Here is a 19513-nt window from a genome sequence, read left to right as displayed (position 1 = left end):
CCACCTTGAATCTCAGCCAGGCCGCATTGTGAAGCCATCCATTTCATGGCATTTCCAAACACTGGCTACGCTATTCTCTCTCCTGCGACAGCGGGCTTCCTATGTGTCCACTTGCGCTTGCAGATCGCAGGGTGTCTGACAGCACGCCTTGCGAGCAGCTGATTAAGGGCCCTCGAGTCATCACATTCCATGAATTCAAGTTAAGGTCCTGCTCAGGGTGCCCCACAGACCAAAGCCCAACTTTCAGTGAGTTGGTTCATTCCTCGTGCCTCAGGATCATCAGTCATAAAACACTCAGGTCACTGCACTCAAAGAGCAATCAAAAGGACTTTCAAAAAATCGCAAACCCACGCAAGCCATTTAACAAGGTTTAGCAGGGACCAGTGTAAAGGATGCTACTTGTTACCAAGACAACTGTGATTCTCCCAAATAGTTTGCAAAAATCTTCAACAAAATATTCTTTGGGACAAAATGGTTTTTATTTTTATCTTTCTAGCTAAGACCTCAATTATAATCTTCTTAGCTAGGTCTGAAATAATGAGGGCAGAAGTAGGAGTCAAAGGTTAAGGATACTTTTTTAAAAATAACGAGGCTTTCCCTCATCTGTCTCCTTTCTACAGCCCCTATCCCAGTAACTCACAGAGATCCCTAAATTGTTCCATACAAGCTCATGCACAGTCCCTCATCCCACCCCATAAGTCACTGCCAAGCTGTCTCACCAGTCAATGGGAGGGCTTCAGCTAAGGCAGGTCCTGCTTGCAAGGCCACAACTTTGCAAGAGGCATACAGACAAGAACCGTGCAGTTCACACAGGAGGCCTATGGGGACAGATGCAAGTAGACCACGCATGGGCTCAGAAGGCTTGGGCCAGACTCAAATAACAGAGGGGGTGACAAGGTGGAGAAAAGAGGAAAGCGTCAGGGGCAAGAAAATAGGCCATTGATTCATTACCTGCGTGGCATCAGTAAGGCCGCCATACAGGCATCCGCTTACGGTTAACCCTTGGGCTGGTGTGCAGGGACGTCAGGGCAGGAAATAAGACTGCGGGGCTCAGGAATTTACCCTTGCACGTCCTCTCACCTAAAATCAAAGAATCTGCTGTAAGAGGGGCCACCCTCTCTCATCTGACTGCACTACATTTCCTCTCAGACGGGTTTCCGCCAGCGGAACACCTCCCCACACACATCCCCCCAGCCCCACAAATGTCTACTTGTCCTTAGCAGGGGCGACAAACCAAGGATGGACAAGAACAAATTGTTGATGGCTTCATGTTGATTATTGGTTAGGAGTTCCTGATTCCCCAACCACTGCCCATCAGATATAAAGTGGGACATGTGCCTCAGGGGAGGTGTGGGCCTAGCAAACCAAAAATTACTGCTCTCTTTCTCTTACTAAAGTGGGGCCCAAGTGACCAGCCAGTGGGGTTGGAGGAGGGGGTCGGCACTTGCTCCAAAATAATCTGATTGGATGCTGCTCTGATTCTCGCCTCCCTCCAAGGGCACCTGTCCCAGGTGGGAGTGCGTGGAGACTCGGGAAATTGGGAGTGGGAGGGAGGTTGGAGGAACTCCAAGAGAGGCTTGTCAGGCACCATCACCACACAGGCTTGCTCCTCTGCAGGGATCACAGGTGCAGGCTGAAGAAATGAATATGCACGTCACCCTTTCTCGCCCATATGGAGCCTACATGACCTTCCTCAGCCTGGGGCCTGGCCTATTCTTGACGAGAAGCAGGAAGGACATGAGTGTGGGAAGACAGGGGTCATTGAGGTTGAAAGCTGATTGACTTACAGTCTTCCTCTCCTGAGGGTCCCATTCTCAGTGCTTCAAACCCTTTGTTCCCACGGAAGACCTCTGATAGGAAGAAACACGTGAGGAGAGCAGCCTATCCATTAAGGGCTCCCCTGGGGAACTCTGACATCAAACATAGAACCCATTTTAAAAGGAACCTAATTTAGATAGATAAGACTCCTATGTGAGCTACACCATTTAAATTATTTTTATATTACCGCGACTATTTCACAAGTACTTTTTAAAAATAGCTTCTTTAATAATACTATAATTAATAAAATTAAAAGATTGCTTTGTTAAAACTAGAAAAAAAAATTAGTTAGACTGTGTATGAAGGTCCATTGTCACGGATTGTGTTCCCTGGCTGCAGGGACATTTCTTTAATCTTTCTCCTAACCGGGCTTACACCTGCTTCCCCAGAAGTCATGAAATCAAAGCTTTTGCAGCTGTGACGGTCCCTAGAAGTCATGTTTGGGGCACCTAGGCCTCTTGCTGTGGGATATGGCCCCAGGGGAAGGGGAAACCCATGCAGGGACCTTTATTATCCTAGAGCCAAGTGGAACCAGAGACGACTACCCACCTACATCGCAGGCAAAGTCATTTGGGGCAGGGGATTACCCAGCCTTCTGTCCCCGCCTTGTCTCTCTTCCCATCCCACTGCCAGCCCACACTGGCTTGCCCATGCTGTTCAGATGCCTGTCTCTCTCCTTCAAATCCAGTGCTGCCCAAATTGCTGCTCAGACCCTCCACTACCCATTTGATGCTGTCACCCACAGATGCCAATAAATAAGAATCAGCAGGACACTCTGACCCAGCTGCCTTACCCACCCCAGCACCTCAGGGCTTTTATCCCATTTGGCCCTGGACTTCTGAGAGTTAGGAGTTACCCAATGCCCAGGAAGTTCAAAGGTGTGATTGCCCCCACAGTGCATGTGCCCTCATAGGTGGGCATCAAGTCACAGGTGTGTCTGGGGCAGACAGGATGAGACATAATGGGAAGAGAGGATACTCAAAGAAAAAACGAAGGTTAAAAGCAAAGAGCAAAGATTTACAAAGAGGGGGAGAGAAACTAGAGCCTCCAAGGGAAGAAAGCAATCAATATGCATGAAGAGGCAAGTTAATTAAATATGGATAATGCAATCGGTGCACACAGACACCCCGGAGAAGAAAGAGAAAAGCAAAGGCAGTACTCACTGTCTTTGGCCAGTCCTCATGGCCTGAGGGTCTTTGCCAACTGGATGGTCAGAGAGGCTGCGGGTTAAGGTGCTCTGGGGAAAAAGTAGATCTTTCTTTTAGCAGTCAAATCCTCGGCGAGTGAAGGGCATGTGTGCATGAACACATAGGCGCACACACACACATATACACACACAGGCATGCACAACACACCTCCCACCACTTGAGCCAGGCAGCAAGCGGCCCCGCTGAAAGCTCTTCTCTCTGCTTGTCACATCCAGTAAATACTGAAGCAGCCTACACCCAGCGGGCGGCGGCTCAGCTCCCGGGCACAGTCTGCACGCCCATCCTCATTGGCAGGATGCAGAAGGTGCCCCTGAGCTGAGCTCAGCCTCACTAACCTGAAGCTCCTCTGGCTGCAGCTCAGGGAGAAGTCCCCACAGCCCACAGCTGCCTCCCTCTGTACCCAGAGGCTGTGCAGGGGGCAGCAAAGAATAGGTATTAACTCTTTCCAGTCACCAGTGAGCTGAAATCAAGTGTCCAGGGGGCCCTCTTCTAATGAGCCCCGCTGCTGGCTGAAGGCTGGCTGCTGCACTGGGAGTGGGGAGCGTAAAGATCTTGCCCCAGACAGCTGCTGACAGCAGGAGCCACTCCAAATCAAATCTCCTAATGAGCCAGGAGGAGGGGGTCTGTCTTGCTGGGTGTGATGTGATGTGATAAATGCAGAGAGCAAGAAAGCTACAGGGCAGGTCACACATCTAAATTCCACCCCCTTTCTCCCAGTTTCTATTGTGCTGCACTACCAAGCCAAACCACACAGCCCTGAAATTAGCCCTCTCTGCCACATCTCAGCTGTGCCCCTTACTCTACAGAGGCATTTCTCCCCCAGCTCATCTCCACTCCCACCCTAACCAGTGCCAACCACACCACTCCCCACTTCTTAATGAGAAATTTCCACCTCCTCTGCCTTCCCAAACATGCATATTTCCAACTCTATGCTCCTGCCTCTCACCTGGTTTTTCCTACAGTAGAAACTCACCTCTCTCCCTCATCCATCACCTAGCAACTTCCCCCTACTTGCATTTGTTATGGAGTGAGACTTTTCCTTTTGTTCTGCCCGATCTGCACATGATCCCTATTTTTCTGTCTTTTCCATTTCTTTCTTCTTCCAAACCTCCTTACCCACATGGGTCTTCACACTGCCTGCTTCAGTTCCAGAAGGAGGACTCTCTGCCTGCTTGCCCTAGTGTAGTGGTTCTCCAAGCGTGGTCCCTGGATCAGCAGTGTCAGCATCACCTGAGAAGTATCAGAAATGCAAATGTTCAGGCCCCACCCCTAGACCTACAGAATCAGAAACTCTGGGGACAGTAATCAGCCTTCCAGGTGACTGTGATGCATGCTAAAGTTTGCAAACCACTGCCCTGGGAGAAAGCTTGTCTTCCCGTTATGCTCTAGGTCCCTAAGGCTGAGTCTACACTCCCACTCAGGAACTAGCTCCAAAGACACATAGCCTTTGCTGCAAACCACTTCTGAAACCCTGAAGGCAGGAGAAATCTCAACAGAAAGTGACAGCTTTATAATAATAGAAACGAATTCGATTTTTTAAACCTTTTTAAATGTATAAAGCATTTTCATGTATTGTCACTCAACAATTGTATGCCATCGTCAGAGAGGGTATTATTATTCCCATGTTACAGATGAAAAAACTGAGACCAGAAAAGGTGCTGTACCTTTATCAAAGCAACCCAACATGCCAGAGGAGGCACAAGGACCAGAATTTGGGTCTTATGACTCTAACAGCAGAGCTCCTTCTACTATATCATACCAGGACCCACTCTTTCTGGGCAGATCTATTGGTGCATAACCTGAATTCTCTCAGTGAAATGATTCTGCCGCAACTACTCATTGTCTGATGATAAGATGAAATAAAAATTCTGGTGCTGCCTCCACAGTGACTCATTGTCTCTTTCTGATATCGTCCACAGTGCCCCTCTATTAAAGAAAGGGAACTTTGTGTTATAAAATGAGATGCAAAAGAAAAGTTTCTCATTTCTTATTACCCCTTTCTTGAACCCTGTTGCTAATTGGGGTTTAGAACTTAAGCAGAAAGAGAACCCTTCATTTCTGGACATTTTCTTGGTACACGGCACCATAAGAAACTGGTACACAGATAAACTGGTGAATAAAAGCCCATTGATAAGCACTCCCCTAATTCAAGATATGTTTATAGAATAAGGTGAATCCACATAGCTAATGTTTAATGAGCAGTTAGTATGTGCCAGACACTATGCCAAACATTGCATTTGACTTATCTATTTAATTTTCAGAACAAATTTACAAAGCCAACACCTTTATCATCTCCCTTTTACAGATGGAGAAACGAGACGTGTCATTTAAAAGTGGCAGAGCTGGTATCTAGCACCAAACCTGATGCTTCCAGCCTCTGCTCTGCTCCTCGCTTTAACACAAAGGTAGTGCCATCATAGGACACTTCCTACCAGCACTAAAACAGCGGAACAAAGGCCTCCTCCAAATCTCATGCTGCCCCGGCCAGTATCCAGGGGGTAAAGGCCCCAAGGAAAGAGAGCAGGGCTGCAAATGGGCCTGAGTCACAAGTGGAAGCTAATCAATATTAACCAGGCATCAGAATCTTTAATTAGCCTTTGGAAAAATAATATAGTCACAGGAAGTCAATAAGTCCAATGTTTAAAAAGAGCTATAGTAAACAAGAAAAATGTAAAAGAAAGAACAGGAATATAAAGAGCAGAGGGACAAAAGTGTGTGGACATAAATAACACAAGGAAACGGAACATTAAAACTAGTCCAAGCTTTTTTTTTCCTAATCAAAACACTCCTAAATGCCAAAAAGTAATCACAGAGGACCATAGTTTGAGAAGCACAGACCTAGTGCAGGCACCTCTCACAAGAGGACACCAGCATAATCTTCCAAAGAGGCCAGGGCATAATTTCAGGGAGGAGAATTAAGCTGAACCTAAAGTAAAGCATTCTAGCATTGTCTTCTTTCCTGAAACAAATAAACAGAAAAGGCAAGCAGAGTTAAGTGCTCGTGAGAAAGGAATTCATCACCTTGGACTCTGCATTCCCCAGGCTTAGAGTTCTGGCCCAGGAATGTAGAGCTCTGGGTTGTTTTCCAGCTACTGCTCCTGACTTGCTAGCTGCAGTTGGCACAGGACATCTCAACTGGCCACAACTCACGTTTCTTACAGGAACACAGTGATTGCAAGCCCTGCTCCTGCCTTTGGGCTGTCCTGCCCCCCTCTGAACTTCCCAGTCTATACTCACTCCCCTTGGGAAGCCCTGCCCTCTCCAGGCACCCACCACTCCTCTCCAGAATCAGTGCTTCAATCTTGCCTCTTCGGCTCTAGGCTGCTTTTCCAGAGGTTTGCTGGACAGCTCCTCACATCTCAGACCCTGCACGCTATACTATCTCTAAACAGATCCTGCATGCTGTACTGTCTCTAAACAATCACTCTCCCCCATCCTCCATTCCTGCTGGGCTCCCTTTGCTTACTTGTGACATTACTCCGCCCAAGTCCCACAAGGGACCCTTAGCCTAATCCTAACCCCAACAAGTACAGACATTTCTGGCTTCTTTTTCTCCATTCCCTTCCTAAATTGGTTTTAAAATCTTGTCATATTTTTTAAATATTTCTCCACTTCATTCCCTCCCATCCATTGATGCTGCCATATGAGAAGTTATTCAACCCCCAGCACCTGCACAACCCCCTGCCCTCTCTTAAATAACTGATCTCCCTGCCCTCATTTCTTTCTCTGCCCACCCACAAACCTTCTTGCACACTACACTACAACCAGAGGACCACTGAACAGATACCATAAAGTGGATCATCTGTGCAATCATCTTTGAAGAGCTCCATTGCGGCTCCTTGTCCTGCCTGACAATGAGTTTGTCCCGTTTGCCTATCCAGGTTTTCTATCCCACACGCATGCATGATTCCTCTGCTGTCCCTTCTGCCCGGAATGTCCCCACACTTGATCTGCCTGTTAACTCTCAGCTTCTTCCCTAAACCCATTACCTCAAGCTAAAAATTCTCCTTTCCAAACCCTTTTCAGAATTCTCCCAATCAGAAGGAACCCCCTCCATCCCAATAGCACCACCTTGCTGTAAGGCCCTCTGACAGCCCACATCACAGGCATAGTTTATTCTTGAGATTTATATTTTCTGAGCCTCTCAACTGACTGTGTGCTCCGAAAAGACAGACTCTTTTACTTACTCTCCTTACTATTAATTCTCATTACCTCGCAGAGAGCAGGTGTTGAGTAAATGTTGGCTAAATTTGATTTTGAGTTCATGAAAAAAAAAATCTGAAAAATCGCTGAGGATTCTTTATGGCAGAAACATGTTAGACTTCTGCAGCCTTCTGGTCAAGACTGAAGTCAACAGAATGCTAATGACACTCAGGGTCAGCTGCACAGGTACAAAGGCATTTTCAAACTAACCCAATAGCCTGGTCAGGGCAGTGTGGAATTCATCAAGAGCAAAAGGAGCACCTGGCATTGTCACACAGGCCATGAGAGTGGAATTAAATTGAAGATAAAGGGAGTTTAAATCTGCAATATAATATTTTTAAAAGCCACGAGAGTGGAGGAGGAGGTTTATTGCCAAATGCCCCTGTGTGTTTATGTAATCAACATACCACCTAGGATAATACCACATTTAAAGCTTTTAATAAAACAGTCATTTGGATATTAGACTTGAATTCTGGTCAGCATGCTAAAGCTCTTTGGTAAATCTTTTAAAAACAATTTCCACTTCATAGCTTCCTAGTAACAGTAGAAACATGAATCAACATATGCTGCATTGATTTAGGGTTTCCATGGAAACTGGAAGGACACAGGGAAGGGCAGGACAGAAGGAGGCCACTTGGCCCAAAATTCTACTTTAAAAAATGCACCTCTATCTCATTCCTCTGAGCATTAGCAGCCTCATTTCCTGTTCATCGGTTCAAGCATCTACATATTTAATTTGTAATAACGCTGCTCAACTCCTCATAAGGAACATCAGAGGGGACGTGGAGAAAAGTCAGCAGCTAAAGCTGTGTGCCCATGAGGTTTTCAAAGAAAACCAAGAAGCACAGGATTTGGAATCAGAAGAAAGGGCCTTTGGTACTAACTCTGCAATTAACTAGCTCCATGACACTCACTACTTCTACTAGCTCTGTGATCACCAACTAACATCACCAAGACGTTTCAACTTCAATTTCCTCATCCGTAAAACACAAATTAACACACCTGCCCGGTCTATTTTTCAGGGCGATTATATGCAAAGAAATGAGAAAGTCTGTGGGGGAAATGCCCTGTAAATTCCAGTACATCACACCCTATTATTATATTTGAAGATGATCTTGGCTTCCCTTAAAATGGAATTTTGCCAGTGAGCAAGGAGATGAAAAAATAAAAAAGATTCCTGATTTAGTGGAGATTAGACTGACTGGAAAAGAAAGTGTGGTGAATATGACAGCCCTGAGCTTCAACCCCAACTCCGTAATTTTCCAGATTAAGGGCAGATCCAGAACTGTGGGCAAGCTACTCGCCCTGTCTGAGTATCATTTTCATCGTGGATAAAATGAAGATAATAACAATAGCAATGTCATAGTCTTGTTATAAGGATTGAATTAGATAAAGTAATGCAGTCTTCATCACAATTCTTGAGAAACGGCAAATGGCTGTGAGCCACTTTTATCATTATTCGTAGTGTTTTCAACTATATTTTATCATCTGTAAAATGGGAATTAAATTTCCTCCTACTTCCTCATTTTACATAGAAGATTACTTAAATGTCTATTCAGCTATTTAATAAGCTGTTTGGGGAAAGGTGCTATATAAATAGAATGCCATTATTTAAAGATTCATTTTTTTACCACCTGCTCACTGAGGTGAGACAAAAATGTATAAGATAGCACATCTGTAATGATTCTGGAGCTGCTCAGTGGCTGGGGGTTACGTAAGTCTCTGTTACCTTTCTCATTTCCTTTTGTTCCTCTTGAGCATTCATTTCTCTCCTCACCGCTCACTGCAGGGTTTTCCTCTTGCCAGCCTCTTTTCTTTATTCACTATCTTTATACTCCCCCTTCTAAGTGTGTCTAGAAAGAAATTTCAAAGTTAAATTTTGGAGGCTTTGGTGTCTAAGCCTGCAATTCTTCCTTAGGTCTCCTAAAATGAAATGGTATAGCAACAGCAAGGGAAATGAAACAAAATCAGGAGATGTTAGAGGATTACACAGTGCTGCCTCACAGACAATGGCCATCAGGGTTAAAAATAAAGCTTAAGAAACACCTCAGCCAAATGTAATACATGGACTTTGTGTTGAATCCTGATTCAAATGTAAAATTTTAAAAATAATACAGTGCAATTGAGAAAATCTAAACACTGATTAGATATTTAATAGTATTAAGATATTATTGTTATTTTTTAGTGCAATTTTGATATTGAGGCTTTTTTTAAGAGACCTTATCTTTTAGAAGCATACTCTGAAATATTTACAGTTGAAATGATATGCTATCATGAACGGCTTCAACATCATCTTGGGTGGGAAGCTGGGTGGTAGGTACATAGGGTCTCATTGTTCTGTTCTATTGATTTGTGTATATTTGAAATTGTGCCTACAATGTGTGGCTTCAGTAAAATAAGCCAACAAAGTACAAGAAAACTGAAATACAGAAGGAGGAGACTATTTGAATGGAACTTGATTTTCTGTACATTTTCCATTGTAAGTTTTTCTCCCCTTGAATAAATCCATTTTAAGAAAAGTCTATTATTTTATGCCTAGGGAGAAGGTGCTAAAATTCACAGAGGTTTAGAGTGGGTATAACTCCTAGACATCACCTACAGAAACTAAACTTTGAAGACTTTGTCCAATGTCACATTTCTTAGAGGCATAGCCAGGACTCCAACTCAGAGTTCCTGGGTGGAATCCAGCCACATCCTTTGTTCCCACTGCTGAGCTGCCCATCTATACAGGCAGAATTCAGGGCCATATGTTAACACTGGACAAGGAGACAAATGATGGCCTGTTTGCTCACCTCCGCAGCCCTTCTCTGTTCCTACTATGATCACAGCCTTAAACACTGAACTCAGGTTTTACAAATGACCTTTCCAGTGGCCAACTAGTTTCTGTGAGGGCAGCTGAAGGGCAGGAAGGTAGAGTGGAGAGAGAGAGCTTATGCAACATACACAACTCTTCACACCCTCACAACCTGATCTCCTGTCCCATCAAGATCATCAGGCCTCAGGTGTGAAATACCTGGACCTCTTTTCACTTACTAACAACTCCTACTAATCTATCCATGTTACACACACCCTGACCTCCTTCCGGCTGCTCTCAGATGTGTCTATTTAAGGTGAAATCTTCCTCCTGTGGCCTTCCACCTATTCTTTCCCATGGACCCTCCTTTATGAACTCTATCTTTATTTTCTCTTTCTCACGTTATTCTGCACTTAACAAAAACAATGTTCATCTCTTTTATTTAAAAAAAATTCTCCTTGGGAAACACCCTTGGGTGTTTCTCCTTTTATCAGCAAAACTGCTTAAAAGAGTCTCCTCTGCTTCCTCACTTCCTACCCCCTCCTAACCCCTTTGCCATTTGGCTTCCATTCCCACCATTCCCCTGAAACACAGCCTCCACACTGTGAGGTTCAAGTGGAAATGTTCCAGTACTTGTCTTTATGAACCTCTTTGCTGCCCTTGCCATGGTGACCATTCATTTCTTGCATCTCTCTCTTTTGACTTCCCAACGTTACACTCCCCTGGCTGCCCTTCCCCTTGGTCTCCCTTGCTGGCTCCTCCTCCTCTGTCCACCCCATAAACACTGGTATTTTCCTTCCTCTCTAATCTTAGCTTCTTGCCTCTCTCACCTTGCATGCTACTTGGGCGATCTCACCCTTGCCCATAGTCCTAAATACATTGGGTACGTTGACCATTTCTAAATATTTTTCTCCAACTCTAGCCCCTCTCCCAACATGTGGACTCCAATAGCTCCCAATCATGTAGACTCCGATAGCCCTTGGGTTGCTGAACATACCCCTCAGATATCCTACAGGCCCAACAACTGCAAATATATCTAAATAATGGACACATCATACTCCCATCTTTTCTTGGACCATTTTATCTGCCACCCTCACCACGCCCACCTCCCACCCCACCCGCACCCCCTGCACACACATATAAACCTCGGCTTCCTCTGCAATTGCTGAGCTCAGTTTCTGGCACCACCATCTACTGAGTAACTCCAGCCAGAAATAGGAAAGTAATTACAGGCAACTCCCTTTCTCTCATCTCCTGTCGACAACCAATTACCAAATCATACTGATTAAATCTTTCATAGTTTTCAAATCTGTCTCCTCCCCTCCGTCCTCGCACCACTGCTCTGGCTCACGTCCTTATGGTCCTGCTTCATGTCCTCACAGTCTCTGGTCTCCATGAGAGAGCCTATTTTCTTAAATTCAGCTCCAATCTGCAGCCGTAATCACCTGGTTAGTCACAAACATGACTGCATTTCCTTCTCCTCAAAACCTTTAAGCCCTCCTACTCTAGGGATAAAGTTCCAGCTTAAGATGGATCCTGATACACAAACTCCCCAAGGTCTGGCTACCTTGAGTCACCTACCACCTCCCTGGCTTGTCCTTCAGGCCCCAATAACCCTACACTTTCCACAATCATGAGCACATATCACAGGGTTCCATGGCTTTGGGCCTCCTTTATTTCATTTCCTCTGCCCAGAATGTCCTTGATCTGAGTGAGTCCTGCTCATCCTTAAGCTGCACTTCAGGACGACTTCTCCAAAAGTCTCACCTGAACACCCAAGTTCAGGAAGTGCCCTCTGTGCTCCTATGGCTTCCAGGCACACTTCTCTATGTCAGCACCTGGCATAGCTAGGTACCTGCAACTCTCTTCTCCTAACCAGACCCTAAGTTCATCAAGGGCAGGGAGCATGGGTTCATTCATTCATTCATTCATTCATTCAGTCACCTGACTAACATTTAAGTGTCTCCTATGTGCCAAGCAAGGTCCCAGGCATGGGTACATTACATTCCCTATGTACATTGCCTAGGTAAAAAATGTATTTTTCATCTCTACACCTCCAAAATGTAGCACAGTCCCCGGCAACAGGAAGAAGCTCAGTTAATGTTTGTTGAGCTGACATGAGCCCCCCAGCAGGCAGGTGAGGAAACTGTGCTTGGTGTAGGATGCTGGCCAACAGAGACAGCGTGGAGTCACAGAGTGGCACAGGCTCCAGGGTCAGCAATAAGGGTTCAAGCTCCAACTCTGCCCCTTTATGGCAGGCTCTCCTTGGCTTAGGACCTTGCCTTCTCATCTCTGAAATCAGAATTACTAATGCAATGCCCACTTCCTGTGTTACTGCAAGAATTCAGTGAAATATATAACTAAACATGGGCTGTAAATCACTTAGGCTTATGAAAACATTAAGTCACAGGGAGAACATCAGAGTCAGAGAAGGCAGAAGCCCCATACCCAGTGGGGAGAGGTGTGAAGGCTGCATGGACGAGACAGGAGGGCCAAAGGTGGGGAAGCAGAGGGATTAGTTTTCAAAGCCAGGGAGCTGAGAGGCAAGCATGAAACCCCGCCACAACTGAAATGTGGCTTTCCTTCCTATCTCTCAGTGCCAGGGTGCTGGTTATCAATCTCTTCCCCTTCTCAGATAGTAACAAAAGCTTTACCATTTACCATCAGAGTCTACAGCTGTGGGCAGAGAGCAGCTTCAGCACTCTCCCCCTCCTCTGAATATAAAATAAGCTCTTTCTAATCCTCCATTTTTAATGACTTCAGGCAATGGCTTTCATGTCCTCCCTCCTAGCTCCATTCTAGCCAGACACCTAGAATCACGCAGCAAGGAGAATCCACAGCCATCAGACCCAGGAGTGGGGTTCAGCCACAGCAACAGCAGCAGGGAATAGTGGAGTGGAGCCTGGGACTCTGGGGACAGTTCTCCCACTGGTGTTTGCTCCGAAATTCACAGAGAACTGGGAACTGAGAGCGCTCAGTGACATGCCTTGCTTGCGGGCATGTGCTGGTGCACGTTAATGTCTGAGCTAGGGGCGGGAGGAGGGACGAGGGCTGTGTGGGTGCACTCTGATGCACAGAGATGCTGAGCAAATTCCCCCTGACACTTTTCCTTGAGAGACAAGGCCCTGGGAGGAATCAGCCTTAAGCCACTCAGCTTTTCTGAGACCCTCTTCCTTCTAGAACCTTTTACTGCTGAATTCAAAAGCCTTTGGGAAATTCTATACAGAGAACACTGACAAATTCCATACAGAGAACACTGGCAAAGGTTCTGATGATGATGCAGATATTTCTTGGACAGTGAAAAATACCCCCAGGCACAGAGGGGAAGCAAGGAAGCATTTCTGACATGTCTAGAAATGTAGGTGTTTGGACAAAGAAGAAACCAGAAAGCATAAAACAGAGATCCTGGAATAGAACGGACAGGAAAATTGTTCTAAGCCATAAAGTCATTATATGTAACAAAACTTACATTTGTATAGCGCAGTCACAAGTTGGGCTGTGCTATACAAATGTGAGTTTTGTTACTTATAATCACAAGTCACAAGTTGGAGTTGGGATTGAGAAAGGAAGATGGAGAACAAAAAGGACATTTGAGGCTTAGCACCTGCTAAGTAGGAAGAACAAGCATATTTCTGCACCCTTGCTCCTGGCAAGAGTGGTGGGCTTAAAGGTTCTGAAGAGTCTGTTAGAGAGTAAATGGGGATGATGATACAAGGACAGGTGCTTTCACTTCTCTGGCTGAACTTCATCGAGTTTTTTTACCCTCCTTGAGCCTCAATTTGTTCTAGGAAGTTGGAAGAATTAAACAGCATCATGTGGGGCAAGTACCTGGCAAAGTTGTTCAGCACATCTTGACCACTGGGAGCTATCATTCCTTTCAGCTGATCCTCACAAGCTCCTTTGAAAGTGAGCCAGACACTTGTTATCGCTCGCATTTTACAGATGAAGCTGCTCAGTGGCCCTGAGTGGAAGGCCCAGGGTAATTCAATTAATGGCCCTAGGAAGACTTGAACCCAGGACCTCCAGTACTTTTTCCACCCCAACTCTGCCTATTCAGCTCATGCTGCTGCTGACCCATGGCTGAGATCCACACTTGGAGGGGTTTTCTTAACAGAAAGATGAGGGTTTGGCTCAGCTGTCCACCCACACTCTTGCTCTGTCCTCTAAGAGCCCCTAGTTGTAGTGGCATGGCTGTTGTGACTAAGGAACCATGTTCTCCAGGTCAGAGTTCACTGACCCACGGGAGAAAGACCTTCACCTAACTGGCATGTTTCATTCACCTGGACAAGAATAAGAGCAAGTTTTCAGATCCCTTTGTGTGTTACACACTATGTGGAAAAAATTTTTAAACAAAGAAGAAGCTAGAAGGCTGTGATACCCAAGGGAGGCTTACCTTGACCTGGCCATGGTGAGATGTGGGCCACACTACACACTCTACTCCCCACTCACTCATCAACTTTCCAGTCTAACACACACTTCTTTCAGGAAACCTGCTCTAAGAATGGATGGAGAGCAAACAGTTAATAAAGACTAGTTTACTGGAGTGATTGCTCACTGGACTCTCATTCTCAAAATAATAACAGCCATCATCAGCGTAATACCATGTTGCATGTTCAGAGCTTTTAACTTTAACCAAGCACTACTATGATCTCATGAATACAGTTATCTCACTCCCACTTTCCAGCACCTCCTTCATTTTCCAGGAAAACTCTAAAGTTCTTCAAATCTATAGGAACAAACAATCCAGAATTAACCCAGACTTCAGGATGGGGTAAGCTTTCCTTCATCATTTCATTAGACTGTAAGCACCCCAAGGTCAGGACCTACAAACACTTGCAAGCCAGGTTCTCAGTATGTAGTTCAACAATAGGTTGATATTGAGTCACCACTCTATCACAGAAAGAGAAGATCAACCCTCTTCTCAGTGCTAAAAAAAAAAAAAAAAAAAGTCACTGACTAGACAGTGCTGAGAAGGACCCATTTAGCTGATGCCACAGACTCTTCAGTCCCTGTAGGAGGCAACTGTGCCCTCGACTCACTGCTTAGAAATTGATGACCTCCAATTTTAATCTCCCTCCAACTCATTGTGATTGTGAGTTCTTCTGCATCGGAATGTGTCACCAACATTAGTCACCAGCAACACCAAAGACCTGCACATGTACTAGAAACAAAACAGATTCTGTGTGCTGCCAGACTGCTGTGCAAGCAACCCATTTAAAACAACAGCAGAAAAAGACATGAATGAAACTAAAAATAAAGAGACAGTGTTATCGTCCAGATATCAACTTACAATATTTTCAGAGCCCCCTAAGGGAGCCGAAGGAAGAAACAGGATCACCTTTGAACAGAAAGCAGGTTTTAGGGGACCTGAGGAGTTGGGGTTGAGGAAGGAGGATGGAGAACAAAAAGGACATTTGAGGCTTAGCACCTGCTAACTGGGAAGAACAGGCATATTTCTACACCCTTGCTCCTGGCAGGTGTGGTGGGCTTAATAGCTCTGAGGAGTCAGAGAGTAAATGGGGACAATAACAGGAGACCAGAACCTTTTCTGCCCTGCAGTGTCCTGCACCTCTCAGCAAGACTTATAGCCTGGGCTGACCTGCCCAGGGACCCACTCAGGCCCTGATGGAAGCAGCTGCTCTTTCTTACCTGCCTGGCGGTGGGCAGCGCAGCTGGGAAGGTGTGGCTGGTGCGGGCCCCAGCTGGGCATGGTTCGGTGAGGCCCTGAGTGACAGAGTCAGCCACCTCCTCCTGGCACCTGGGAGAGGGTGGCAGAGGGCAGCCCACTTCACCCAGCGCCCCTAGAATAGCGGCTGCAACATACTGCTCCCGCCGGCTCCGCTCCTCTCCAGGCTCTGCATCTCATGAAAAGGGAAAGAGCGAGTGAGCGGCAGGGGAGGGGGTGGGGAAGCAGAGGGAGGGGAGAGGGGCACTCTGACAGATGATGCGCACTGCCACGCAGAGTCGGGGGAGGACCGCAGGCTCCAGCAGGATGGCACTGCCTGTGTGTCTCTCCCGCTCCCAGCTCGCTCACGGGCAGCTGCCTCCAAGGGGCTGGTGGCTCTCCAGAATTCAGGGAGAGGCAGAGTTCAGAGGGGATGGCAGAGGGGGAGGTGAGGGAGGGAGGAGATCACCTGGGACACAAGGAGGCAAAACGGGGCAACTGGCTTGTGGGAGAAAGGATAACCTGCTTTTGCTCAAAACATTCCAGGGTGAAAGTGGTTGCTTTATGAGAGATGGTGAAGAGGGAAAGATAAAGCCCCATATTCCTGGCCTGGCTTCAAGGTTGTCACTCTCCTTTCATAACCAACAAGGCCACTTTTGCTTAGGATTTCAGCAATGGCTAAGGCAATTTATATCACGCACAGCTCCAACTTTCTCAAAGAGGCAAAAAAAAAAATTAGACATGAAGGAGTGTAATGCATGAAATGTTCTGTGTCATTTGTCACCCTCTGCTGCAAACAAGCCTGACTGTCCCCTCGACCACCTGGCCATCCTGTGGCCAGGGGGTGGTGGTGGCAAGAACAGGAGTAAGAGGAAGCATCATGGAGAAATGGGGAGAATGTGATGCTTCTGTCTGTAAAGGTCCATTTGGAGAGTCAGGACAAAACCTCTTGGACAGCTTGGGCCAGAGCCCAGAGCAGCTTTGGAGTGGAGAGGTGACCCTTCACATGGATCCCATAGTCTCCTGGACCTGCCATGCACATGAGGCAGGTTGACTGCACAGGCCCGGAGCTTACAGTCACCAGCTCTATTTACAACCACAGCCAGAGAAAGAGGCTGACAGGGAAGTAAATCAACAGACCATGGAAGACAGAGAAGACCAAAGGAAGCTGCAGCTGGAGAACTCTCCACAAACACAGCTAATGATGGGAAGAGCAATCTCAAGCAAGGGCCTTCTCTGGAGGGAGGGATCAGAAGGCAGAGGGAAGGCAGAACAAGACTGCTGCAGGTCTCCATTGAATCGTCCTTCCCTGCTGCACTCTGGGCGTTCTCAGTCAAGCCTGACTCCAGAGGTCCTGACAAGCACTGACCCACGAGATGACCCCTCAGGGGACAGGTCACCATTTCACTGCGGCACCATTTCGACAAAATCAGGCCAATTCAGCAGACAACTCTTGGGAACCTAGTATGTGCTGTGGGGGATGCAGTGACGACTAAGACCTCCTTGTCATGTATTAGGTGACCCAGTGGAGGAGAGAGAGATTTAAATAGCTGACTCCAAGGCATGGAGAAGTGAGTTAAGCACTCACAGAGCTCTGCGGAAATGCTGGGGGAGCACAGAGGAAGAGGGATTAAGTCCAACTGGGAAGTCAGGGAAATCCCCTCAGAGGAGGTGTCCTCTGGACACAACCTGCACCCTGAAAGTTACATGTGGATGTCGACAAGCAGAGTCGACTGGGCTGGAGAACACAAGGCTGAGGAACAGCCTGGGCAATGGCATGGAGTCTAGAGGTACCTGGTATGTTTGGGAAACAGTGAGTGTTCTTTCTAGGGAGGCAGGAGAAAAAAGTAGAGTGTGATAGGATGCCATAGTGGTGAATGTGATGTAAAGGGTCCATTGGGACCACACAGTAAAAACTTTAAACAAAGAAGTGTTGATCAAACTTTTTTTTTTGTGATCAGATCTGTGTTTTGAGAAGATACTAAGTGGAGAGGGATTGGAGGCAAGTGAAGCCCATCAAAACTTGTTACAAATTCCTAAGTGAGAGAAGATGAGAGCCAAAAAAAGACAATGGGCTTGAGAGGAAAGGACAAAGTACAGAGATTTGGGAAGACTGAATTAGCATGATGAGATCCTCTGTGAATGATAGGGTGAGCTCAGAATGGGGGGCTTGGGGACGGGAAGGAGCTGAGAATGACTCTACAATCCCATTTGAGAACTAGTTTTTAAGGCTAAGGGACCTAGGAGGAAAAGCAGACTTTGACCTGTAAATGAAAACTAATCGTGTATTTGCCTGAGCTCTGTTGATAGGCCAGGGCAGAAGCGGAAGAGGAGATGGAAATACAGCATTGGATCTTAGCAGAGAGGTAAGAGTTGGGAGCTCTCCACCTGAAGAAAAGATATAAGGGGAGTAAATGGAATCACCCAAGGACAGCAAGAGAAGAGGGGCTGAGGGCAGGACTTTGAGAAGTGACTACATTTACAGGAGGAGCAGAGAAAGAGGAGCCAACCAAAGATACTGAGAAAAATCATCTGAGAGAAAGAGAGTAGGAGGACCAGAGGAATGAAGTGTCACAGGAGCCAGGAAAGATGAGCTTTTGAGAAGAGTCAAATACGGCAGAGAAGTTAATGTGGGTGAGAACTGAGAAGAAAATGGCAAAATGAATTTTCGTCATAGGTGACCACCGGGAACGTGGCTTAGTGCAGTGCGTCTCAGACTTTAAGGAGCATGAGAATCCTCTAGAGCACTTATTAAAATACGGATTTCTGTCCCCCACTCCCAGAGTTTCCAATTCAACAGTTCTAGGGTGGGGTCTGGGAATTTGCATTTATTTCTTTTTCTGTTTTTTTCCCCCAAAGATGGGGTCTCACTATGTTTCCCAGGCTGGACTTAAACTCCTGGCCCCTCAAGGGATCCTTGGGCCTCAGCCTCTGAAGAAGGTGGGACTATAGGCCTGAGGGCTCCAGGAATTTGGATTTCTAACAACTTTCCAAAGATGCCAATGTTGCTGGTTTGGGTACTACACTTGACAACTATTGGCTCAGAGTATTGCTTCTCAGATTTTCAAATTATGGCACACACAGAAAATAATTTTTGTATGGAATACCAGAGTAAATGGAACCCAGGGCTCTGCCAGACTGCCCCAGGGCTGAGGGAAGAAATATCTCAGCACACAGCAGTGTACACTAACCAAACAGGTTGGGGAGGTTTGGCTGAGAGGGATAAAAGGGGAAAAAGTCAAATACCAAAATGTGAGTGGATCACTAGGCTGTCAAAGCAACAGAAATGGATTTTGCTTTCAAGAACAGGGACTCTCTTTCATCTTTGTATATCCAGCACCAAGTAAGTATCTAGCATATATAGGGACTCTGTATTTGTTAGAATAAATTAAATTAAGAAGTTTGGCTGAGAAGGAAAAGGGAGAAGTTGTTGTCTGCAGAAAATACAGAACCAACTGAACCAATACAGAAAATACAGAAATAAAGAAGAAAGAAACCCAGGTTTAAGAAGGCAGAAACATTTCTTTACCTATCCCTGACCAAGGAACTCCACCATTTCCTTAGTGAAGAGGGATTGGAAGACATCTCAGATTACATGGAGTTTATGGTGCATTTACGCTGACTTATGATAAACTGCATAGCTTTTAAACTATATATGTCCTATTGTCTGGTAGAGGTAAGACTTTAGAAACCTTCTGCCATTGTGCAAATCTCTTTATTAATTCACTTGCCAGTATTTAGTTAGAGTGTTTATTCTTAGGATAAGAAGATCTGAATATTCAGAGGAAGAGATTAAAGCGATTAAATGTATAAGAAACGTATACC

General features: G+C 45.9%; 1 protein-coding gene across 8 annotated transcripts in view; it reads right to left on the bottom strand.

Annotated features, from left to right (window-relative positions):
* RGS8 (regulator of G protein signaling 8) overlaps positions 1-19513 on the bottom strand; it is a 120383-nt gene that overhangs the window by 32874 nt on the left and 67996 nt on the right. For 3 of the 8 annotated variants that reach the window (XM_063648145.1, XM_054497419.2, XM_054497429.2), the window contains 2 exons: positions 4143-4256; positions 2982-3055 (listed from right to left, as the gene is read on the bottom strand). In XM_063648145.1, coding sequence (XP_063504215.1) covers positions 2982-3055; positions 4143-4148 — 80 coding nt within the window. In that variant the 5' untranslated portion in view covers positions 4149-4256. The other 5 variants (XM_054497412.2, XM_063648167.1, XM_063648156.1 and 2 more) reach the window with 5 other exon arrangements.

The sequence above is a fragment of the Pongo pygmaeus genome, chromosome 1 (assembly GCF_028885625.2).
Source record: "Pongo pygmaeus isolate AG05252 chromosome 1, NHGRI_mPonPyg2-v2.0_pri, whole genome shotgun sequence".
NCBI classification, from domain to species: Eukaryota; Metazoa; Chordata; class Mammalia; order Primates; family Hominidae; genus Pongo; species Pongo pygmaeus.
This window is presented reverse-complemented; position numbering and strand designations above follow the sequence as displayed.